We start from the raw sequence: 26,044 nt of genomic DNA on the forward strand, positions 1-26,044 counted from the left end.
TTGTTGCTTTTAAATAAAATTTCCACTTGAGGTCAAATTCTGCTCTGAAATCCATATAATTATTCTCCATTTATCCATTTACTCTGGTGGAATTAAGATTGAAATCTTTCCCTGGGAGTGTTGTTCACAAATATTTTATATATATAGGTGCATTTTCTTGTTGGCATGATTCCTCTTGGTGAGGAACATGGATAAAGTAAAACAGGTCCTTTCACTGCTTCAACACTTACGAAGATTTCCCACTGCCAGTGGGTCCCAGAATTGCATTCAGTCCTGGTCTCATAACCCCACTGTAAGACAAAACCAACAGGTTTCTCATTCATTGTTTCATTTACAGGTTAGTTCTGTTAATCTGCAGAAATGTATTTTGCATCAAATCCTTTTGCGGCTAGTGAAGTTAGTTGGTTACATCGAATAATGACTTGACTCCTGCTTAGTTTACATTGCTAACTTAAAATGAAAAGATATGGCCCATATTGTTAACTAAAAAGTAACACAGAAACTATAATTATCAAACAATAGCAAGACATATGTTGATGTAGCCATACTAAGCACAAACTCACTCTAGAATACATGCAGTCTTAGCAAGCATGGTTCTCTGGCCATCCCTCTGTAAGAGAGGCATTTATCATGTAGGAAGGGCATCTATATTTAAAAAAATACTTGGAAACCTGACTTAATGACTACATCAGATGCAAAGAACTATCTCAAGCTCAGCAGCCAGAAGAAAATGGTATTAAGTATGTATTTGGTTACCAGTCATTTTGTCTGGAAACAACTCTTTCAATAAAACACAATAGGCAGCTATTTACACTGTGTAGTTTCCTAGATAACAATCAACACTTCCCTTCTTTTGGTCATTGTTACAGATGAAAGATTTAGTGGTAAGGGCCAAATTCTCATAGCTGGCCCCCATATTGCACATGCAGACAAGCATTTGTGCACTTCAGTACAGTTTGCATGTGCAAATGCGTGTCTGTGTGTGTAAATGCAGGCTTTGTTCACTGAAGTGGGAGTTTGACCATGGAAATGGACAATGAGCTACACAAACAACCATTTATATATACAATATAAGTAGCTACTTTTGAATGGCAGCACTGAACTCACAGATACCAGTACAAAGAAAGCAAAACTAGCTGATTGAGTGATAAGTAATGGAAACTTGGTAACTCACTTGTAGTCAGAGAAGCAGGACCAATCTGCATTCGAGCAGAGGACTGGCAGAGAAGATCTAAAAGTATCTATCTGAGGATCTCTCTGATTTGGGATTTGGAATGGGCAAAAAATATCCTTGTAACTAAGAAGTCATGTCCGAATGACTACTACTCAGTAACTTTAACTATATTGTAGTCCATTCCTTTCCCACACTACTTCATCTATGTTTTGTCTAATTTAGATTGTCATATCTGCAGACAGAGAACTGGTTTTTTACATGTCTGCAAAGTGCCTAGCATATGAAGGTTGCTACAATAACAAATAAAAGCTAATAATAAACAATTTATCAGAGATTTAGTTTCAAATCAGAGGGACTGGAATCTTATGAGCTCTTCACATAAAATTTTGGGTGCATAGAAACTGAAGAGAGAAAATAGGCCCCTTCCAGTGTTGGATATGACCTAAAAGCAGAACTGCAGGGATGGCTTTGGATAAAGGAAATTTGAGAAGATTTAGCCTCTCTCAGTCTCAGCACAAGGATTTAAAAATAAGTAAATAAATAAATAAATAACCAGAGCATAGGAGTAGAGTGTTCTTATTGATGAGGGTGAATCTTTTGATGTCTGCAAGTCACCTGGAATAAAACTTCCCTTGGATAGGCTTCTCACACATAGCTCTGTGTGATTACATAACTAAATAGATTTTTGACCAGGCAAAAAAGTCCACTCTGGAATGTATACGACTGACATATATGAACATTATTAGTTAATAATGTCTGAAGTAGCACCAGGCAGGAGGAGGGCTCCCTCACAATCGGTATTTCCATTTGCAATGGTTAATTAATGGTGAGTCAACATTTTCCACACATGGCAATGCCCGATTGCTATTTCTTGCCTGGTGTCATTGGATTCTAGTTACTTCCTTCTTTCTGCGATCCATTATCCTTGTTATTTTTCATAAGGCAGTGCTTTCCCCTTTCCCCTATCAAAAATGTCTGGGTGTTCTGCTTTAACAGTTAAAACACAGTAATTAGATAATGAAGTTACATTATAACACTCAACAAAAATAGTTAAAGACCAAATAAAGTGTGCGTCTGGGAGTTCTACACAGGGACCAGCGGGAATTAAAATAGAAAACAATGTTTTCAATAATGCTTATAATTGGGCAGAGGTGGGCTGAGAGGATTGTCCAATGGAAGCATGTTCCCCACTTTAAAAGCCACCCAGGAAACAGATCATGTCCAATCAAATTTCTTCTGTAACAACAGAGAACTTAAATGGAAAAGCAAGCTGTTACCTTCATCCCAGGGACAGTAATAACTGTTAATAATTAATAAAGATTTCTATAAACTTTTTACCTGTGCCTCATTCACTCATCGCTTTTATTATTTTATTATTCAATTTTATGATTAAAAAAACCTGCACACTTCCAAAACACAACACGCAATCTCACAATGTAAGAAATCATCATCACCTGATTCTTCTTAAATACCCATGTTTGGCAAACCTTCCAAGGTCTTTAGACTGCACCCTGGGAATCACATTAAAGTAATTGTGGTCTAACTGTGAATAATTAATACAAAGACCCACCAATCATGTGAGGAAATCTGTGTGAGCTGACTCTATCTGCCCTGGGAAATGTCAAAGATATTTAATATTGTCTTTCCAGCTAACTGTTGGATAAAATGTTAATTCCAAGAACCACAGAGCAATGTTAGGTTATAATTAAAATGGGTATAAAGTTAAAAGATAAGAAAATTTTTGAGTCATTACTAAAGGTGTCCATTATAAATAAGAGCCTGTTGACTATGTTTGCTACTGAACATGAGAAGGATCTTGCGGTCTTTATTCAGGCAAGTCTGTCATTGATGTCAATAGGAGTTTTGACTGAGAAAGGACAACAGGGGCTGGACTAATTGTGTTAAGTGTAAGGATCCCTGCACCTACTACATTTATCATTAATAGGAACGATATTAAAATTGATATTTTAGAGAAACTAACACATATGAGGGTGGCTACTCTTTCAGCAATCTGATTATAAACTGTGACCATCTCACTCTTTAGCATTGCTCCCAAAGATGTCCAAATCTGGGGGTTTGGTGCAGCCCATTAGAGACACAGAAACCAGTTACCATGTTTGGCTATGAATCTAAACTTCCCCAAAGCTCAGGGGTGTTTGAATCTAAAGTTTTCCTGTAGGCCCAACTCTAATTTACAGCACTCTATATTATAAATAATAAAGGGTAGTTTATACTTTGTGTGAAACGTCTTTTATTTCTTTTATCAATCTTTTCTCTGCGCATGGTTGTTACAATAATGAGATATCACATCTACATAGTAAAGACATGAGTACATCATGATAGTTCTGGGTAGTTGTGAGGGATTTGTTTATTTGATTTTCTATCTCATTTCTTGTAGGCAACAAGACAGAAGTTGTTCTTCAGGAGAGGGGGATTTTTGTGTGTGTTTCAATTTAGATATAAAATATCAGATTGAATCTCTCTGTGCTATCCCTCACCCCTTTCCCAGACTCATTATATTTGCTTTTTTTTTTCTTTGCTGTTTTAGTCAATCAGAAGTGTGATTTATTTATTTATTCATTCATTCATTTGCATTTTGTTTATGGGGAAACAACATACACTAGGTCTAGAGTCTAAAGGACATATGCTCTTCTCACACCACTGCAAATATGGAGTAACTCTGTTTAAATCTAATGAATTACACTGGAGTAAGACTCTTGTCAGAGAATAAAGATTTAAAATTTCACATTTGGTGGATATAGTCACTCTGCAGCATGGAAGGCTTGGTGTATTAAGAAATGCTGTGTGGGCAAAGAGCAGTACATATAAAGGTCCAACCTTTCATGCATTCTGAGAGCTGAAATTAGAGAACTGACCTACAATTACATCATGGAATGGCAGGTTATACAACTAACTGTCGCGACACACAATTCAGACTTATCTAACTGGAAACTGGCCAACATTGTACAAAGGATCCTTGACAACAAGAGCAATATCATGCAATTACTAAGCAATAACTAATAGAAAGCAGTGCAATAAAATTGTGGGCACCCAAACTCTCACATGCATTGTTCTAGTTACAGAATAATACTCTTCGCTACTTTTAAAGACTTGAGTCTTAACTCAAAGGTAGAGCCAGGGTTATTAAAAATACCTTAAGTTCTGGTCCTACATTCACATCTAGGCAGCTGAGTAAATGACCTGATTTTCAAAAGAGCTGAACACGCTGCAGCTTCTATTGACATCAATGGAATTGAAAGATGCAAGCATTTTTGGAAATCAGGTTAACTTTTTATGTGCCTAAATATGGACTTGGGGAGCCTACTCTGAGTGCCTGTTTTTTTGAAATCTTGACCAATTTCTGTACACTATTATTACACAGGTATTCATGGCTCAGTGACTTATCTGAACCTAACTGTCAAGAAAGGAAATCAAATGAACATGTACTCTATTTCAGAGAAGTTTAAGTACATACTTGATATCTTTCAAAATTTCTTTATCTGCCGTTTTTCGACAACATATGAAGCCACTCTTCACCTCCACTCTGTAGCAGATGTTGTGAAAGGTCACAATGGTTCCTCTGCTGACTGATGGGTCTTGAGAGGACTGTTTTCTGCTCGGGAGGCCGTTTGTACTTGACATTTGAATACTGATGTCTGACTGGTTGTCTGTCATTTTGGAAGGATTCCACTTCTGTAAACATAAACATTAACAAAGGTATCCTAGATAGAGAAGAGACGAAAGACCACCCTAGATGCAATGCAGCCAACTTAGTTTATACTGTATGTATCCTCCAATAAATGTGGATGTTATACTCAGAGTGAACCCCACTCAACACTTTTCCTTCTTCCAAAATCCTTCCTAATTTTTTTCCGTGTGCTGGACTATAACATGGGAAAGCCCATATACAGATAACATCTAAAACACTACCTTAAAAGAACATTAGCACTGCCAAGCCACACATTCAGCAGTAAGGAAATGTAAGGATTAAGGTTGCTGTGTAACTTTAATTCTGTCCCTTTTAATTACATGATGGCATACTATTCTTTCCCACTGAGCCCTTGCCTTATTCCATGCACGCGATGAATGCGGTTCACTGAACGAGTAGCTATTCTATTTTACTTTTTATACTCCTTGTTAAAGGCATTACTTTCAACCCCTCCTCTGAATATAGGACTAATAATTATCATTTCCTCATGAGCTGTTCTATGGTACTCTCATCATCGCATCCTAGTGCTTACCAGTCATCAATGATTTTTTTTCTTCACCACACCCTTGTGAGAAGTGGTGGTATTAGCTCCCTTTTACACATTGGGAACTAAGGCACAGAGATTAAAGGCAACATCGTCAAAAGTGTTAGCTAAGTGTGGGTGCCCACGTTGAGAAGCCGAGGACCTGAGTTTTCAGCGTAGTGATCATTTTACAGCACTTTATATGTTCAGAGCACTGCTCCCATTGACTTCAGTTGCAGCTGTGAGTACTCAGCAGTTCTGCAAATCAGACCCCAAGAACTTCAGATCGGGTATGCAGAAAATGAGGGATACACAGTGGCCTCCTGTGAAAAATCCGGTTTATAAGACTTGTCCAGCTTTACATAAGGAACATTATGGCAGAGGCAGGGATAAAATCCAGTTCTCCAGGCCAGGGTGCTGGAACAATTTTTATAGTGGGGGTGCTGATCATGGAAACAAGGGAAATCATGTATTTGGTGTTTGTTATTACTACTTCAAGCCAGAGGGTGCGGTAGCACCCCTAGGGTATGTCTACACTACGAAATTAGGTCGAATTTATAGAAGTCGGTTTTTTAGAAATCGGTTTTATATATTCGAGTGTGTGTGTCCCCACAGAAAATGCTCTAAGTGCATTAAGTGCATTAACTCGGCGGAGCGCTTCCACAGTACCGAGGCAAGCGTCGACTTCCGGAGCGTTGCACTGTGGGTAGCTATCCCACAGTTCCCGCAGTCTCCGCTGCCCATTGGAATTCTGGGTTGAGATCCCAATGCCTGATAGGGCTAAAACATTGTCGCGGGTGGTTCTGGGTACATATCGTCAGGCCCCCGTTCCCTCCCTCCCTCCGTGAAAGCAAGGGCAGACAATCATTTCGCGCCTTTTTTCCTGAGTTACCTGTGCAGACGCCATACCACGGCAAGCATGGAGCCCGCTCAGGTAACCGTCACCCTATGTCTCCTGGGTGCTGGCAGACGTGGTATGGCATTGCTACACAGTAGCAGCAACCCCTTGCCTTGTGGCAGCAGACGGTACGGTACGACTGGTAGCCGTCATCGTCATGTCTGAGGTGCTCCTGGTCGCCTCTGTGAGGTCGATCAGGAGCGCCTGGGCAGACATGGGCGCAGGGACTAAATTTGGAGTGACTTGAGCAGGTCATTCTCTTTAGTCCTGCAGTCAGTCCTATTGAACCGTCTTATGGTGAGCGGGCAGGCGATACGGACTGCTGGCAGTCGTACTGTACCATCTTCTGCCGAGCAGCCATGAGATGTGGATGGCATGCAGTCCTTCTGCACCGTCTGCTGCCAGCCAAAGATCTAAAAGATAGATGGAGTGGATCAAAACAAGAAATAGACCAGATTTGTTTTGTACTCATTTGCTTCCCCCCCCTCCCCTGTCTAGGGGACTCATTCTTCTAGATCACACTGCAGTCACTTACAGAGAAGGTGCAGCGAGGTAAATCTAGCCATGTATCAATCAGAGGCCAGGCTAACCTTCTTGTTCCAATAAGAACAATAACTTAGGTGCACCATTTCTTATTGGAACCCTCCGTGAAGTCCTGCCTGAAATACTCCTTGATGTAAAGCCACCCCCTTTGTTGATTTTAGCTCCCTGAAGCCAACCCTGTAAGCACCCCTCCCAGCGTCAGAGCAATGGCAAACAATCGGGCATCTGAGAGTGCTGTCCAGAGCAGTCACAATGGAGCACTCTGATGGGGCTAAAACATTGTCGCGGGTGGTTCTGGGTACGTGTCGTCAGGCCCCCGTTCCCTCCCTCCCTCCGTGAAAGCAAGGGCAGACAATCATTTCGCGCCTTTTTTCCTGAGTTACCTGTGCAGACGCCATACCACGGCAAGCATGGAGCCAGCTCAGGTAACCGTCACCCTATGTCTCCTGGGTGCTGGCAGACGCGGTACGGCTTTGCTGCACAGTAGCAGCAACCCATTGCCTTCTGGCAGCAGACGGTGCAATACGACTGGTAGTCGTCCTCGTCGTGTCCGAGGTGCTCCTGGCCACGTCGGCTGGGAGCGCCTGGGCAGACATGGGCGCAGGGACTAAATTTGGAGTGACTTGACCAGGTCATTCTCTTTAGTCCTGCAGTCAGTCCTATTGAACCGTCTTATGGTGAGCGGGCAGGCGATATGGACTGCTAGCAGTCGTACTGTACCATCTTCTGCCAGGCAGGCAAGAGATGAGGATTGCTAGCAGTCGTATTGTACCATCTTATGCCAGGCAGGCAAGAGATGAAGATGGCTAGCAGTCGTACTGTACCATCTTCTACCGAGCAGCCATGAGATGTGGATGGCATGCAGTCCTTCTGCACCGTCTGCTGCCAGCCAAAGATGTAAAAGATAGATGGAGTGAGTCAGAACAAGAAATAGACCAGATTTGTTTTGTACTCATTTGCCTCCTCCCCTGTCTAGATCACACTGCAGTCACTCACAGAGAAGGTGCAGCGAGGTAAATCTAGCCATGTATCAATCAGAGGCCAGGCTAACCTCCTTGTTCCAATAACAACGATAACTTAGGTGCACCATTTCTTATTGGAACCGTCCGTGCAGTCCTGCCTGAAATACTCCTTGATGTACAGGCACACCCTTTGTTGATTTTAGCTCCCTGAAGCCAACCCTGTAAGCCGTGTCGTCAGTCGCCCCTCCCTCCGTCAGAGCAACGGCAGACAATCGTTCCGCGCCTTTTTTCTGTGCGGACGCCATACCAAGGCAAGCATGGAGGCTGCTCAGCTCACTTTGGCAATTAGGAGCACATTAACCACCACACGCATTATCCAGCAGTATATGCAGCACCAGAACATGGCAACGCGATACCGGGCGAGGAGGCGACGTCAGCGCGGTCCTGTGAGTGATCAGGACATGGACACAGATTTCTCTGAAAGCATGGGCCCTGCCAATGCATGCATCATGGTGCTAATGGGGCAGGTTCATGCTGTGGAACGCCGATTCTGGGCTCGGGAAACAAGCACAGACTGGTGGGACCGCATAGTGTTGCAGGTCTGGGACGATTCCCAGTGGCTGCGAAACTTTCGCATGCGTAGGGGCACTTTTATGGAACTTTGTGACTTGCTTTCCCCTGCCCTGAAGCGCATTAATACCAAGATGAGAGCAGCCCTCACAGTTGAGAAGCGAGTGGCGATAGCCCTGTGGAAGCTTGCAATGCCAGACAGCTACCGGTCAGTTGGGAATCAATTTGGAGTGGGCAAATCTACTGTGGGGGCTGCTGTGATGCAAGCAGCCCACGCAATCAAAGATCTGCTGATATCAAGGGTAGTGACCCTGGGAAATGTGCAGGTCATAGTGGATGGCTTTGCTGCAATGGGATTCCCTAACTGTGGTGGGGCTATAGACGGAACCCATATCCCTATCTTGGCACCGGAGCACCAAGCCGCCGAGTACATAAACCGCAAGGGGTACTTTTCGATAGTGCTGCAAGCTCTGGTGGATCACAAGGGACGTTTCACCAACATCAACGTGGGATGGCCGGGAAAGGTGCATGATGCTCGCGTCTTCAGGAACTCTGGTCTGTTTCAAAAGCTGCAGGAAGGGACTTTATTCCCAGACCAGAAAATAACTGTTGGGGATGTTGAAATGCCTATATGTATCCTTGGGGACCCAGCCTACCCTTTAATGCCATGGCTCATGAAGCCGTACACAGGCAGCCTGGACAGTAGTCAGGAGCTGTTCAACTACAGGCTGAGCAAGTGCAGAATGGTGGTAGAATGTGCATTTAGACGTTTAAAGGCGCGCTGGCGCAGTTTACTGACTCGCTTAGACCTCAGCGAAACCAATATTCCCACTGTTATTACTGCTTGCTGTGTGCTCCACAATATCTGTGAGAGTAAGGGGGAGACGTTTATGGCGGGGTGGGAGGTTGAGGCAAATCGCCTAGCTGCTGGTTACGCGCAGCCAGACACCAGGGCGGTTAGAAGAGCACAGGAGGGCGCGGTACGCATCAGAGAAGCTTTGAAAACCAGTTTCATGACTGGCCGTACAGTGTGAAAGTTCTGTTTGTTTCTCCTTGATGAAACCCCCCGCCCCTTGGTTCACTCTACTTCCCTGTAAGCTAACCACCCTCCCCTCCTCCCTTTAATCATTGCTTGCAGAGGCAATAAAGTCATTGTTGCTTCACATTCATGCATTCGTTATTCATTCATCACACAAATAGGGAGATGACTACCAAGGTATCCCAGGAGGGGTGGTGAAGGAGGGAAGGAAAATGCCACACAGCACTTTAAGCACAGCACTTTAAAAGTTTACAACTTTAAAATTTATTGAATGACAGCCTTCTTTTTTTGGGGCAATCCTCTGTCGTGGAGTGGCTGGTTGGCCGGAGGCCCCCCCACCGCGTTCTTGGGCGTCTGGGTGTGGAGACTATGGAACTTGGGGAGGAGGGCGGTTGGTTACAGAGGGGCAGCAGTGGAAGTCTGTGCTCCAGCTGCCTTTGCTGCAGCTCAACCATACACTGGAGCATACTGGTTTGGTCCTGCAGCAGCCTCAGCATTGAATCCTGCCTCCTCTCATCACGCTGCCGCCACATTTGAGCTTCAGCCCTGTCTTCAGCCCGCCACTTACTCTCTTCAGCCCTCCACCTCTCCTCCCAGTCATTTTGTGCTTTCCTGCACTCTGATATTATTTGCCTCCACGCATTCGTCTGTGCTCTGTCAGTGTGGGAGGACAGCATGAGCTCGGAGAACATTTCATCGCGAGTGCGTTTTTTTTTTCTTTCTAAGCTTCACTAGCTCTGGGAAGGAGAAGATCCTGTGATCATTGAAACACATGCAGCTGGTGGAGAAAAAAAAAGGGACAGCGGTATTTAAAAAGACACATTTTATAAAACAGTTGCTACACTCTTTCAGGGTAAACCTTGCTGTTAACATTACATACATAGCACATGTGCTTTCGTTACAAGGTCGCATTTTGCCTCCTCCCACCGCGTGACTACCCCCTCAACCTTCTCCCCTCCCTGTGGCTAACAGCGGGGAACATTTCTGTTTAGCCACAGGCAAACAGCCCAGCAGGAATGGGCTCCTCTGAGTGTCCCCTGAAGAAAAGCACTCTATTTCAACCAGGTGACCATGAATTATTTCTCACTCTCCTGAGGATAACACAGAGAGATAAAGAACGGATTTTGGTTGAATGCCAGCAAACATACACTGCAATGCTTTGTTCTACAGTGATTCCCGAGTACGTGTTACTGGCCTGGAGTGGTAAAGTGTCCTACCATGAAGGACGAAATAAGGCTGCCCTCCCCAGAAACCTTTTGCAAAGGCTTTAGGACTACATCTAGGAGAACCGCAAATGCCAGGGCAAAGTAATCCTTTCACATGCTTGCTTTTAAACCATGTATAGCATTTTAAAAGGTACACTCACCAGAGGTCCCTTCTCCGCCTGCTGGGTCCAGGAGGCAGCCTTGGGTGGGTTCGGGGGGTACTGGCTCCAGGTCTAGGGTGAGAAACAGTTCCTGGCTGTCGGGAAAACCGGTTTCTCTGCTTGCTTGCTGTGAGCTATCTACAACCTCCTCCTCATCATCATCTTCTTCGTCCCCAAAACCTGCTTCCGTATTGCCTCCATCTCCATTGAAGGAGTCAAACAACACGGCTGGGGTAGTGGTGGCTGAACCCCCTAAAATGGCATGCAGCTCATCATAGAAGCGGCATGTTTGGGGCTCTGACCCAGAGCGGCTGTTCGCCTCTCTGGTTTTCTGGTAGGCTTGCCTCAGCTCCTTCAGTTTCACGCGGCACTGCTTCGGGTCCCTGTTATGGCCTCTGTCCTTCATGCCCTGGGAGATTTTCAGAAAGGTTTTGGCATTTCGAAAACTGGAACGGAGTTCTGATAGCACGGATTCCTCTCCCCAAACAGCGATCAGATCCCGTACCTCCCGTTCGGTCCATGCTGGAGCTCTTTTGTGATTCTGGGACTCCATCATGATCACCTGTGCTGATGAGCTCTGCATGGTCACCTGCAGCTTTCCACACTGGCCAAACAGGAAATGAGATTCAAAAGTTCGCGGTTCTTTTCCTGTCTACCTGGCCAGTGCATCTGAGTTGAGAGCGCTGTCCAGAGCGGTCATAATGGAGCACTCTGGGATAGCTCCCGGAGGCCAATACCATCGAATTGTGTCCACAGTACCCCAAATTCGAGCCGGCAACGTCGATTTAAGCGCTAATCCACTTGTCAGGGGTGGAGTAAGGAAATCGATTTTAAGAGCCCTTTAAGTCGAAATAAAGGGCTTCATTGTGTGGACGGGTGCAGGTTTAAATCGATTTAACGCTGCTAAATTCGACCTAAAGTCCTAGTGTAGACCAGGGCTTAGTTCCAGCACCACCGTCTCCACACTCAGTTGCCTTAAGCATGAGACCACCCTTTCTCTTCCTGCAATCCCCTGCCCCATTCAGCAGACACCTTCCAGCTTCTGCAACAAAAGAGACAGGGGGCATGCAGAGAGCAGTCTCCTTCACTGCACAGCCCTGATTCATTATTTTTATGAGTTGCTAACCATTCGAACATGTTAACTGGCAACTAAATATAGCCTAGACACTAAAATTTGATGTTTCTTTTTTGCTAACCAGGAGGATACACTGTATCTATACACATTTATTTAAGCAATTATATAGCTTAATTTACATTTATTCAGATTCTTAATTTTTACATTTTTTTTATTTTGTTAGAAATGATGCATTCCCATTTATTAAATAATGATTGATGTTTTCTTGTGATTTGTGTCAAGGACGGATGGAAATTCAAATTCAATTAAAAATGCACACAACCAGCTGTTAAATTTTTTTTATTAAATAAATCTACCTTAAGAGTGAATGTTACATAAGAAAAATTGTTTATCAAAAATTTATGAAAGCATGTTTTGCAGTTCAAACTAACCAATTTATAAAACAAAGGAAATATTATAGAATGTGCAGTTAATGAACTCAAACAATTGTTCCCCATTATCATGTCCTTCAAGATTTTAGAAACAGTAGAACTCACCCTCTCACATCTAGTTTTTACTTGTAGATTGGAAGAAAACAAGCTTTCCTGCTTTTTCAGCTCCCAGTCAGTCTCTTAACTTTGAATGCACTAGTCATTGTAGTGAAATTAAATAAACAGAACTAAAGAAAATATTTTCTCTGCACCTGCAGAAGAGGCCACAGCTATCAAAAGCTGGTTTAGTACTTCAACAAACTCTGGTTCCCGGTGCTTTGTCAGTGACTTCCACCAATTCAGTAGTTTGACTTCCTTTAAACCTTGGCAGCAAACAGTACTACTTAATATTATTTTTGTATTTAATTTAAATGATTTTAATAGATCGTAATAAGTTCAGGCCTTAACATAGGTTGTTGATTTCAAATTTAATTTTAAAAAGCTTTTTTAAAATAAACCCGTATTTAATTTCCATTCAAAATCCAATTTAAATTAAAATAATCTAATTTTAAATTTAAAAATGCAATTTTTTAATTTAAAAAATCATCTATTTTTATCTGCCCTGCAATCTATTATATTCACAAAGAGTAGGTCTGTGATCCAGACTTCTGCACTGAGAAATAGGACACCTGGAAGGGAATGATCATCCCCATCAGGAGCCAGATTCTCCATTCCTCTCCAGCTGTACGCGTAGCAGGAATTGGGGTAGGGAGAAGGTACAAAGTGCTTAGCCTGGCATCTGGTGCAAGATGGAACTACTAGAGCCCCCAGGAGACCATTCCACAACCAGGACTAGCTGGAGTCCAGCATGCTCCAGCCATGCCTCCTTTCTCCTCCCACATGCTCTGGTATGCCCCAGCGCACCTCCACACCAAGGGTGGCAAAGGGGTAGCATAGAGTCTTTCCGACACCTCTCTGTCTGCAGGATCTGTTCTGCCCAGTGTCTAGCTGCTTTATGCCAAAACAGCATAAAGAGGCCACAGTGCAACACAGAAGCTGACCCTAGATTTATTCTGTTCTGGTTTTACTACAGAGTGATGTGGGATCCTACAGAATTGAAATTACGTAACACCTGCTTCCTGTAATCTTTCCACTATTAAAGAGACATTTTCAAGGCAGTAGACCTAAAATAAGACCCACCATGCTTTGTTTTGATTCATGTTTGCTCTCAGGGTTATAGGACTCTTTCTCCACCCTATCTATCAGCTCTTTTCTTGTAAGCAGGTAGGCTGGTGCCTTTGGGGATAGGTTAATATGATGTCTGATTAAATTGTCTTGATCTGGAATTCCTCAAAGTAGCTTAATTTTTGGGCCTTAACCAATGCATGGTGGGCACAGAACCTTCCGATATTCTACAAGAATAGATGGGGAGGACTCTGAGTTACTAGTGAGAATTCTTTCCCAGGTGTCTGGCTGAGGGTTTTGCCCACATGATCAGGATCTAACTAATTGCCATATTTGGGGCTGGGAAAGAATTTTCCCCCAGGTCAGATTGGCAGAGACTCTGAGGGGTTTTTTCCTTCCTCTGCAGCATGGGGCACGGGTCTCTTGTAGGTTTAAACTAGTGTAATATGGTGGATTCTCTGTAACTTGAAGTTTTTAAACCATGATCTGAGGACTTCAGTAACTCAGCCAGAGGTTAGGGGTCTATTATAGGAGTGAGTGGGTGAGGTTCTGTGGCCTGCAATGTGCAGGATGTTAGACTAGATTGTCACAATGGTTCCTTCTAACCTTAAAGTCTATGAGTCTAAGAAAGTATTTGATATTGTTGCTGTTTGTCAAGAAACCAGTGGAGCCATTAACACAGGGAACAGTGACCTCCCTGTCAGTGATAATATACCCAAGGGGCTGCTTTTGAGAGATAAGCCACATAGTTGTGTTCCTGAAGCTTTGACAGCACATGGGCTGCCTTGTAATCTTTACTGAAACCAGAGACATAAAGTGCAGCTTGCTTGTTAAAGTTGCTGCTGCCAGTGGCTGAAACAGATGTCTTTCTGAATGACACCCAAAGAGGCCTGGCACGATTGAGGTCTAGGGTTCTTCATAGTTGAGAATACATTTATACTATGTCTCTTGGGTGACCTTTTTAAAAGTGATGTTATGAAGATGAGGACACTCTCCCCATCTCTCCAGTGCACTAGGACAACAAGATCTTAAAAGTATTTTGTGATATGAAAGTTCCTGTTGTTACAAAGCAACGGAAATAAAAATACCACAGAAAAATTAGAAAATTGTTTTAGGAGCAGAAGTGCAGTTCACTAAGGAGACTCCTCCTCCTGGCCTCAGCCATGCCAACTGAGAGCAACCCCTTAGCCACCAGGTGCGATATAGCAAGTTAAACCAACTTCCTGAGTTTCAGGAATTCCCCTACATCAAATGAATTCCCAGATGCCCTGGTTAGGATGGATCTCGGCCTCCTTAGCATGGCCAGAATGGCACAAAGTGACTAAAGCACAAGTTAGAATTTAGCCTGCCCTTAAATTTAAAATTGACTTTCCTGAGCTTGTATTGCTTTATCATGCAACATTACACCACTCTCAAAAATATAGGAAAACAAAATATGGAACATTTGGTGACATGTTGAATAAAACCTCTGTAAACCAGGGACACAACAAATGATCCTCTCCAATAAGGTAAGCAGAGAAAAGCACTCTTTAAGCTAACTGAAGGCCACCTTTTTGAAAACAAGACGTGACCTTGCACAGCTACATTTGTGCATACTTTTACTGCAGTTGACACACAATTGTTAAGTCTTAATTAATTCTAAAAAATAATTATTTTGCTGTTCCAGGTGATGTATCAGTCACAAATTAAAATCTGCACTACCCGCCTCTCTCCTCATCTGAGTCTTGTTATAACAAATCTTCCATTGTAGCAATTCCCTATGGGATAAATTGGTGTATCTCTAATCTTGTTCCAAAAGGCAATGAGCCATTAGCAGCAGTAATATAATATCTGTGCATGGTGGGCGGACTTTTCATTTGCTTTTGTTTTTTAGTATTGTTTCTATTAATAATGCAAACATTCACTGAGAGATTATATAGTTAATACTTTACTCAGCAATAGGAAGATTTTTATAAATCAGTAAGCCTCACCATGGAAAGATATGGGCAAGTTCCTTTTGATGTTTGCTTTGAGATAAGAGCAAAGGTTGTTAACATGCTTTACTATTACTTGTTTTCTCAGAGGGGAAGGTTTGTGTCATGTTATTTTGTGTCTGATTTGGCAGTCCTTTTGCAAGTAAAACTCCCAGAGAACAAAGAAATAGCAAAGAAAATATAAATCAAATTAATGCATATATGTGTAATGAAATTTCATTTCCAGTTCACAAAAAACTCTACAAACATATGCTCATCTACTTTAGGTTTTAATGGACAGATAAATATCCAATAAAACAATGTGTCACATCATCATGTATAGGCATCAACATACTATAAGTAAATAATCAGAATAAATTAGTTTGTGTTCAGAAGTATTTTTCCAGTATGATGAACAAAGGGGACCATATCATCATTATATCAACTTTGGTTAAAGTAAGTTATTTTCTCTGTAACTGAAATGTTACCCACATTGGTGAGCTATTCATGAATGGTACATGCTGTACTTGTTCTCTTTCAAAAAAATCTTCCTCGAACACTCATCCTTGCCATCAAGAAGTGAGTCATCAACAGCATTAATTCTTACCCCAGCACCTAATTTAGAAAAACCCAGTAGAAAACTCTTTGGCTCAAGCAGCAGCGTAGTCTCAGCAATATCTTCTATGGATTACTAATATTTCATACTTGATGGATGATCCCAGAATAAATCTAAAAAATCCTAGCTGAACACATTTACACTAGCAAGCTGATGACTTGTATTCATATGATGTAATGCTATAAATGGACTAATATAAGGGCAGCCCTTACAGATGTTTAAATCCCATTAGAATCAATGGGAGTTTTGTGTGAGTAATTGCTGAAGTACTGACCACACAATAGATAAATCACCCTATTTTCTATCACAACACATTATTGGACTTTTAGTGCTCCACTTATTTCATTACTCCATTTTTCTGTGTAACCAGGTTGTCCCCATTAAACCATCCTCAAGAAAGATTCTCGCTTTTCATACCTTCCACTGCATCCTTTCAAGGCAGAAGTTCAGTATCCATAATCTCTCTCAAACTATTAATCATATTACCAAGTCAGGAGACAAAATAATTTATCTGGAAACATTTAAAATATTGGATCTTGATATTTAATCTTTCTTCTAACTGAACAGTAAAAATGCCCTCTTTAAAGAAATCAGCCTATCTTTCTGTCCATAGACGCCATAACTTAAGGTGTTTTCCTCTTTGGGGTTTGAAAATGTTATTTAAGTGTGTAAATTCGGGTGCATACAGGCAGTTTTTTCATGCATTGTACGTTGACTTGTATAGTCCAAAGGCCTGATTCCCCTCTCACATACGCCAGGGTAAATCAGGAGTCATTAACCTGAAATCAATGAAGTTATATGGCTATCAAACCCACATGAGCCATGGCAGAACCAGGCCTGAGATTTTTAAAGCAACTTTACTAAAAATATTTGCCACCCTACGATATTTTATATTAACAAAGAGATTATGTGAACTCTTGTCTTAGCAATTTCCTACAGTAACCGACCGGCACTGGACAAGTTTTCTAAATCATAAAGGAAGAGCGCTTGTAGCTCAGAAATGCAATTGCAAATCGCAAAACCCAACAACACATATTTTAACTGGTTTTCGAAAGACCAACCAGTTTATTCGAGGTATTTTACCTCTTCAAACAAACACATCAAGAGCTAAAATTAACTAAGAATATATCGTTTTAGAGCCAAAATCAACTCTCGTTAGTGTTAATGGGTTTTCCAAAGGAAGCATGATCAAGCCCTTTTAAAAAGATCATGATTTTCAACATCCCATAAACCTGCCAGCCATTCATTAGTTAAGCTGTTACTTCTCTTATTTATAATGGGTGCAAAGTTTAACTAGTGCAAACTGTCAGGTGAAATCCTCCATAAAAGCATATTGTAGCTGTACATTTTAGTTCTCTATATAAATACAAATACATGAAACGTATATATAAATCCTGTACTTTGTGCAATACATATGTACACAGAGCACAGACAGGTATATGTATGTACATATGCATATATTTATATAGGAAACCGGTGTGGTATATGTGGATTTATACACAGCACAATCCCCATTTTCATTAATGTTTTGGGGAAATTAAAATCATTTGTGTAAAAGGGGATTCAAGGATTCAGAAAATCAGATATGTTAACAGGTAACTGATATACCTGGGGATGTGTAACCTAGATTTAGAGAAAAATGGTATTGTGTACTAAACAGGTTTGGATAAATGAGCTCTTGTGTATGTATGTGTATTATATATGGTACATACACATACATCCAAACTTCTAAGCAAAATGAACTTGTTTCCCTCTCCATATTCTAGCTCTTGAGCTCTTTAACTATTCAGCCATCAGTCTTACATGAGTTTTCTCCCTAACTTAATAAAATACATTATTATTTTGGACATCTAATTTTGTTGGTAACTTAAATGCAGTGGGGAACTCCAGGCAAATCACAAAACATTTTCTTTCTCACTGTTGGTCAAACCAGCTTCAGAATCTAACTCATTAGTTGGTGGCAGAATAGCACTTCCACTATTGTTTTTCTCACCTCTCCTCTCCCTGGCACAGGGAAGGAAACCGGTCACTAAATTAGACAGTTTAAAAAAATACAATTCCATCAATAAGGTTGAAATGTCCCAGTTGACTTACCCAGTGGATCTCAGTCCGTGCAAAAGGCAGCGGCAGTGAAAAAGTTTACGGGTGATACAGACAGGTACTGGGAGTGCAGCTGGAATCAGGGGAAGAGCAGTGAGTGGCAAGTGTAGCAGTGATCCCAGCCTTTTATGCAGCTCAAAGGAAGGTGAAGTCTCACCAGTGGCTCATCAGGCTTTCTGTAATATCAAGGGCTAATCCACAGGAAACCCCTCCTTTCTCTCCCGCACAGAGCCTTGCAAAGGACAGTCACCTCCCCTCCTCTTTGCTGCTGAAATGAGAGAGGCTCTCAGTCCAGGGGCAGGGACAGAGGCACATGCAGCTCCTAATCTTAGCTGTTCTAGCTCAGGGTGCCACAAATGAACTAAAGTGCATCGGAGCAGGAATTCTGCAACATCTCATCCCCCCACAGTTCTGAGCCCTAGTTCAGTCGCTGCCAGTGGCAGTGTGCCTGAGGACACACCACCAAACAAAAGACACGCTAGTGTTGACTTTCTGACGTACTACAGCAGTGTCACCAACTGTGGACTCACAAAGATTCCACCAAACGGGCTAATTATTAGTATGTATTATGTGCCCACAATGCACATGGTACTGACTGCAACTCGTTGTGGGGTGTTTTCTCTACTCTGTCTACCAGCCCTTCTTCCCCAGTGCTGAACATATTGTACCTGTAAGTGTAGACAAGGCCAAACCATGTTCAATAGCATTTCAGTAACCATGGTTAAAACTAGATTGGAGCAAACCTGGTCACTCTTCCTGGTTAACCATCTCCAGGACCAGTGCAGTAGTACCTGTAAATGACACCTGTTGTCAATTCCTTGGTCTGGTGAAATGTGTGGGTCAAATGATGCAAACTTCTTTCAGAGACTGTATGCAGTCCTCCAGATCTAGGACTGGATCCTCAGGTGTACTGAAACGCCATGTTATTTCATCTCTGTGTCCTCAGAACCTGGGGGCTACAGGGCTGCTCTAACATAAGCTGGCAGGAACAGTCCCCCAAGGGCCATTACACTGAAAGGGATAACCGGAACACAGCATGCTCAGGCCATACCTCCTCAAGCTGCCACATCTGTCTCACTCTAGAAGACCCCGTTCGTTGGCTTTGCACCACCAGGGGATTCTCTTGTGACAGAGAAATACCCAACTGCCCCTTCAGTCGAGTCCCCTTTATGCCACCACAGCAGTACAGAGGGGACTTAGCCTGTTGGGTATGAAATGTTATATTGTTCATGGTTTATTAAGTTACAAGTGTGTATTAGACCCAATAATCAGTTTCTAAGGATATTGCAGCAATCCAAGATGGACTCTTGTGACACCATTTTGTGACCCCACTATGCACTGTCAGCTTGGCCTGGAAGTAACTGGATTAAACTGTTTTTTCCTGCCTCTCGGCGATCTTAAGGCCAAACCGCCTCAGACTGTTTCCCGTCTTTCCCAGGAGCATACCATGTTTTCCTGCCACAAACTGTATAAAAGGACTGTAATCACAGACTGGTGGTGCAGTCCATCTTGGGTCTTCCTGGCACCAGCACACTATCGAAGAATACCATTCATTCCTGAGGTGAGAAGAAAGAGGAAGCCGCATTCCACCTTACTTGCTCCTGTTTCTGGGACTGTCAGCAACCAAAGGGTTCTCGGTCTATTTCTTCCATCCCAACGGTCATCGAGGGACTCTCCAGTGCTCCTCCTCTACGGGTTCCAGTTACTCACGGAGTGGAGGTCCTGGACTTCGCCACCACGGAAGTGCTGGGAATATAGTGAGACATAATAATTAGGTTTTTCTTAGTTGGGGTTACGTTTTCAATTGCCAGGGTGGGTTCTGTATTTTTGGGCCTGAGCTTTATGCTCATAGGAAGAGCTGCTGTGTCACTGGCTTTGTGTTTGTTTATATAGTTATTGCTCATTTACATTTATCCCTTCCCTTATCTGTAATTTATCCCTTAATACACTTACCTGTTGTTTTACCCTTATTTCTGGTCAGTCTTTATTATTTGTGCACATAGGGAAGAGGGAAGGAGATCTACACCAGTCCACCGGTGACAGATACGGCAGAGGGCGGGTCTGCTCTTCTGAGAAAAAGGAGCTTGTTTATACTCTGTTACCTACACCCATTTACTCAATAAGCCCTGGTCTACACTAGGACTTTAGGTCGAATTTAGCAGCGTTAAATCGATGTAAACCTGCACCCGTCCACACAATGAAGCCCTTTATTTCGACTTAAAGGGCTCTTAAAATTGATTTCCTTATTCCACCCCTGACAAGTGGATTAGCGCTTAAATCGACGTTGCCGGCTCGAATTTGGGGTACTGTGGACACAATTCGATGGTATTGGCCTCCGGGAGCTATCCCAGAGTGCTCCATTCTGACCGCTCTGGACAGCACTCTCAACTCAGATGCACTGGCCAGGTAGACAGGAAAAGAACCGCGAACTTTTGAATCTCATTTCCTGTTTGGCCAGCGTGGAAAGCTGCAGGTGACCATGCAGAGCTCATCAGCACAGGTGATCATGATGGAGTCCCAGAATCGCAAAAGAGCTCCAGCATGGACCGAACGGGAGGTACGGGATCTGATCGCTGTTTGGGGAGAGGAATCCGTGCTATCAGAACTCCGTTCCAGTTTTCGAAATGCCAAAACCTTTCTGAAAATCTCCCAGGGCATGAAGGACAGAGGCCATAACAGGGACCCGAAGCAGTGCCGCGTGAAACTGAAGGAGCTGAGGCAAGCCTACCAGAAAACCAGAGAGGCGAACAGCCGCTCTGGGTCAGAGCCCCAAACATGCCGCTTCTATGATGAGCTGCATGCCATTTTAGGGGGTTCAGCCACCACTACCCCAGCCGTGTTGTTTGACTCCTTCAATGGAGATGGAGGCAATACGGAAGCAGGTTTTGGGGACGAAGAAGATGATGATGAGGAGGAGGTTGTAGATAGCTCACAGCAAGCAAGCAGAGAAACCGGTTTTCCCGACAGCCAGGAACTGTTTCGCACCCTAGACCTGGAGCCAGTACCCCCGAACCCACCCAAGGCTGCCTCCTGGACCCAGCAGGCGGAGAAGGGACCTCTGGTGAATGTACCTTTTAAAATGCTATACATGGTTTAAAAGCAAGCATGTGAAAGGATTACTTTGCCCTGGCATTTGCGGTTCTCCTAGATGTAGTCCTAAAGCCTTTGCAAAAGGTTTCTGGGGAGGGCAGCCTTATTGCGTCCTTCATGGTAGGACACTTTACCACTCCAGGCCAGTAACACGTACTCGGGAATCATTGTAGAACAAAGCATTGCAGTGTATGTTTGCTGGCATTCAAACAACATCCATTCTTTATCTCTCTGTGTTATCCTCAGGAGAGTGAGATATAATTCATGGTCACCTGGTTGAAACAGAGTGCTTTTCTTCAGGGGACACTCAGAGGAGCCCATTCCTGCTGGGCTGTTTGCCTGTGGCTAAACAGAAATGTTCCCCGCTGTTAGCCACAGGGAGGGGGGAAGGTTGAGGGGGTAGTCACGTGGTGGGAGGAGGCAAAATGCGACCTTGTAACGAAAGCACATGTGCTATGTATGTAATGTAAACAGCAAGGTTTACCCTGAAAGAGTGTAGCCACTGTTTTATAAAATGTGTCTTTTTAAATACCGCTGTCCCTTTTTTTTTCTCCACCAGCTGCATGTGTTTCAATGATCACAGGATCTTCTCCTTCCCAGAGGCTAGTGAAGCTTAGAAAGAAAAAAAAACGCACTCGCGATGAAATGTTCTCCGAGCTCATGCTGTCCTCCCACACTGACAGAGCACAGACGAATGCATGGAGGCAAATAATGTCAGAGTGCAGGAAAGCACAAAATGACCAGGAGGAGAGGTGGAGGGCTGAAGAGAGTAAGTGGCGGGCTGAAGAGAGTAAGTGGCGGGCTGAAGACAGGGCTGAAGCTCAAATGTGGCGGCAGCGTGATGAGAGGAGGCAGGATTCAATGCTGAGGCTGCTGCAGGACCAAACCAGTATGCTCCAGTGTATGGTTGAGCTGCAGCAAAGGCAGCTGGAGCACAGACTGCCACTGCAGCCCCTCTGTAACCAACCGCCCTCCTCCCCAAGTTCCATAGCCTCCACACCCAGACGCCCAAGAACGCGGTGGGGGGGCCTCCGGCCAACCAGCCACTCCACCACAGAGGATTGCCCCAAAAAAAGAAGGCTGTCATTCAATAAATTTTAAAGTTGTAAACTTTTAAAGTGCTGTGCTTAAAGTGCTGTGTGGCATTTTCCTTCCCTCCTCCACCACCCCTCCTGGGCTACCTTGGTAGTCATCCCCCTATTTGTGTGATGAATGAATAAAGAATGCATGAATGTGAAGCAACAATGACTTTATTGCCTCTGCAAGCGGTGATTGAAGGAAGGAGGGGCGGGTGGTTAGCTTACAGAGAAGTAGAGTGAACCAAGGGTCGGGGGGTTTCATCAAGGAAAAACAAACAGAACTTTCACACCGTAGCCTGGCCAGTCATGAAACTGGTTTTCAAAGCTTCTCTGATGCGTACCGCGCCCTCCTGTGCTCTTCTAACTGCCCTGGTGTCTGACTGCGCGTAACCAGCAGCCAGGCGATTTGCCTCAACCTCCCACCCTGCCATAAACGTCTCCCCCTTACTCTCACAGATATTGTGGAGCACACAGCAAGCAGTAATAACAGTGGGAATATTGGTTTCGCTGAGGTCTAAGCGAGTCAGTAAACTGCGCCAGCGCGCCTTTAAACGTCCAAATGCACATTCTACCACCATTCTGCACTTGCTCAGCCTGTAGTTGAACAGCTCCTGACTACTGTCCAGGCTGCCTGTGTACGGCTTCATGAGCCATGGCATTAAGGGGTAGGCTGGGTCCCCAAGGATACATATAGGCATTTCAACATCCCCAACAGTTATTTTCTGGTCTGGGAATAAAGTCCCTTCCTGCAGCTTTTGAAACAGACCAGAGTTCCTGAAGATGCGAACATCATGCACCTTTCCCGGCCATCCCACGTTGATGTTGGTGAAACGTCCCTTGTGATCCACCAGAGCTTGCAGCACTATCGAAAAGTACCCCTTGCGGTTTATGTACTCGGCGGCTTGGTGCTCCGGTGCCAAGATAGGGATATGGGTTCCGTCTATAGCCCCACCACAGTTAGGGAATCCCATTGCAGCAAAGCCATCCACTATGACCTGCACATTTCCCAGGGTCACTACCCTTGATATCAGCAGATCTTTGATTGCCTGGGCTACTTGCATCACAGCAGCCCCCACAGTAGATTTGCCCACTCCAAATTGATTCCCAACTGACCGGTAGCTGTCTGGCGTTGCAAGCTTCCACAGGGCTATCGCCACTCGCTTCTCAACTGTGAGGGCTGCTCTCATCTTGGTATTCATGCGCCGCAGGGCAGGGGAAAGCAAGTCACAAAGTTCCATGAAAGTGCCCTTACGCATGCGGAAGTTTCGCAGCCACTGGGAATCGTCCCAGACCTGCAACACTATGCGGTCCCACCAGTCTGTGCTTGTTTCCCGAGCCCAGAATCGGCTTTCCACAGCATGAACCTTCCCCATTAGCACCATGATGCATGCATTGGCAGGGCCCATGCTTTCAGAGAAATCTGTGTCCATGTCCTGATCACTCACGTGACCGCGCTGACGTCGCCTCCTCGCCCGGTATCACTTTGCCAGGTTCTGGTGCTGCATATACTGCTGGATAATGCGTGTGGTGTTTAATGTGCTCCTAATTGCCAAAGTGAGCTGAGCAGCCTCCATGCTTGCCTTGGTATGGCGTCCGCACAGAAAAAAGGCGCGGAACGATTGTCTGCCGTTGCTCTGACGGAGGGAGGGGCGACTGACGACACGGCTTACAGGGTTGGCTTCAGGGAGCTAAAATCAACAAAGGGGGTGTCTTTACATCAAGGAGTATTTCAGGCAGGACTTCACGGAGGGTTCCAATAAGAAATGGTGCACCTAAGTTATCGTTGTTATTGGAACAAGGAGGTTAGCCTGGCCTCTGATTGATACATGGCTAGATTTACCTCGCTGCACCTTCTCTGTGAGTGACTGCAGTGTGACCTAGAGGAATGAGTCCCCTAGACAGGGGAGGAGGCAAATGAGTACAAAAGAAATCTGGTCTATTTCTTGTTTTGACCCACTCCATCTATCTTTTACATCTTTGGCTGGCAGCAGACGGTGCAGAAGGACTGCATGCCATCCACATCTCATGGCTGCTCGGCAGAAGATGGTACAGTACGACTGCTAGCCATCCTCATCTCTTGCCTGCCTGGCAGAAGATGGTACAGTACGACTGCTAGCAGTCCGTATCGCCTGCCCGCTCACCATAAGACGGTTCAATAGGACTGACTGCAGGACTAAAGAGAATGACCTGGTCAAGTCACTCCAAATTTAGTCCCTGCGCCCATGTCTGCCCAGGCGCTCCCAGCCGACGTGGCAGGAGCACCTCGGACACGACGAGGACGACTACCAGTCGTATTGCACCGTCTGCTGCCAGAAGGCAATGGGTTGCTGCTACTGTGCAGCAAAGCCGTACCGCGTCTGCCAGCACCCAGGAGACATAGGGTGACGGTTACTTGAGCGGGCTCCATGCTTGCCGTGGTATGGCGTCTGCACAGGTAACTCAGGAAAAAAGGCGCGAAATGATTGTCTGCCCTTGCTTTCACGGAGGGAGGGAGGGAACGGGGGCCTGACGATACGTACCCAGAACCACCCGCGACAATGTTTTAGCCCCATCAGAGTGCTCCATTGTGACTGCTCTGGACAGCACTCTCAGATGCCCAATTGTTTGCCGTTGCTCTGACGCCGGGAGGGGCGACTGAGGACACGGCTTACAGGGTTGGCTTCAGGGAGCTAAAATCAACAAAGTGGGTGTCTTTACATCTAGGAGTATTTCAGGCAGGACTTCACGGAGGGTTCCAATAAGAAATGGTGCACCTAAGTTATTGTTCTTATTGGAACAAGAAGGTTAGCCTGGCCTCTGATTGATACATGGCTAGATTTACCTTGCTGCACCTTCTCTGTGAGTGACTGCAGTGTGACCTAGAAGAATGAGTCCCCTAGACAGGGGAGGGGGGGAAGAAAATGAGTACAAAACAAATCTGGTCTATTTCTTGTTTTGATCCACTCCATCTATCTTTTAAATCTTTGGCTGGCAGCAGACGGTGCAGAAGGACTGCATGCCATCCACATCTCATGGCTGCTTGGCAGAAGATGGTACAGTACGACTGCTAGCAGTCCGTATCGCCTGCCCGCTCACCATAAGACGGTTCAATAGGACTGACTGCAGGACTAAAGAGAATGACCTGCTCAAGTCACTCCAAATTTAGTCCCTGCGCCCATGTCTGCCCAGGCGCTCCCAGCCGACGTGGCCAGGAGCACCTCGGACATGACGATGATGGCTACCAGTCGTACTGTACCGTCTGCTGCCACAAGGCAAGGGGTTGCTGCTACTGTGTAGCAATGCCATACCGCGTCTGCCAGCACCCAGGAGACATAGGGTGACGGTTACTTGAGCGGGCTCCATGCTTGCCGTGGTATGGCGTCTGCACAGGTAACTCAGGAAAAAAGGCGCGAAACGATTGTCTGCCCTTGCTTTCACGGAGGGAGGGAGGGAACGGGGGCCTGACGATATGTACCCAGAACCACCCGCGACAATGTTTTAGCCCCATCAGGCATTGGGATCTCAACCCAGAATTCCAATGGGCAGCGGAGACTGCGGGAACTGTGGGATAGCTACCCACAGTGCAACGCTCCGGAAGTCGACTCTAGCCTCGGTACTGTGGAAGTGCTCCGCCGAGTTAATGCACTTAATGCACTTAGAGCATTTTCTGTGGGGACACACACACTCGAATATATAAAACCGATTTCTAAAAAACCGACTTCTATAAATTCGACCTTATTCCGTAGTGTAGACATACCCTAAGAGTTATCTTGG

General features: G+C 44.5%; 2 protein-coding genes across 3 annotated transcripts in view; one reads left to right on the forward strand and one right to left on the reverse strand.

Annotated features, from left to right (window-relative positions):
• The window catches only part of LOC125636249 (broad substrate specificity ATP-binding cassette transporter ABCG2), a 39,013-nt gene extending 20,461 nt beyond the window's left edge, over nucleotides 1-18,552 (reverse strand). Inside the window, exons 1-3 of one of the 2 annotated variants that reach the window (XR_007356523.2) lie at nucleotides 18,117-18,552; nucleotides 4,650-4,867; nucleotides 231-290 (exon numbers count right to left, since the gene is read on the reverse strand). Coding sequence is in view for 1 of the 2 variants with exons in the window: in XM_048849112.2 (XP_048705069.1) it covers nucleotides 231-290; nucleotides 4,650-4,849 (260 nt within the window). In the remaining variant the exon portion in view is untranslated. The remainder of the gene's footprint in view (nucleotides 1-230; nucleotides 291-4,649; nucleotides 4,868-18,116) is intronic. The other variant, XM_048849112.2, reaches the window with a different exon arrangement.
• A 1,890-nt stretch (nucleotides 18,553-20,442) lies between these two features.
• Nucleotides 20,443-22,330, forward strand: LOC125636251 (myb/SANT-like DNA-binding domain-containing protein 7). The gene is made up of 2 exons (XM_048849115.2): nucleotides 20,443-21,183; nucleotides 21,772-22,330. The coding sequence occupies exons 1-2, from the start codon at nucleotides 20,602-20,604 to the stop codon at nucleotides 21,787-21,789; spliced, it is 600 nt and encodes a 199-aa protein (XP_048705072.2). The 5' UTR covers nucleotides 20,443-20,601; the 3' UTR covers nucleotides 21,790-22,330.
• The last annotated feature ends 3,714 nt before the right edge of the window (nucleotides 22,331-26,044 follow it).

The sequence above is a fragment of the Caretta caretta genome, chromosome 4 (assembly GCF_965140235.1).
Source record: "Caretta caretta isolate rCarCar2 chromosome 4, rCarCar1.hap1, whole genome shotgun sequence".
In the NCBI taxonomy this organism is placed as follows: Eukaryota; Metazoa; Chordata; order Testudines; family Cheloniidae; genus Caretta; species Caretta caretta.

Excerpts from the sequence above, each read along its gene's own strand:
- LOC125636251 (XM_048849115.2), top strand. The coding sequence starts at position 20,602 with ATGCAGAGCTCATCAGCACAGGTGATCATGATGGAGTCCCAGAATCGC.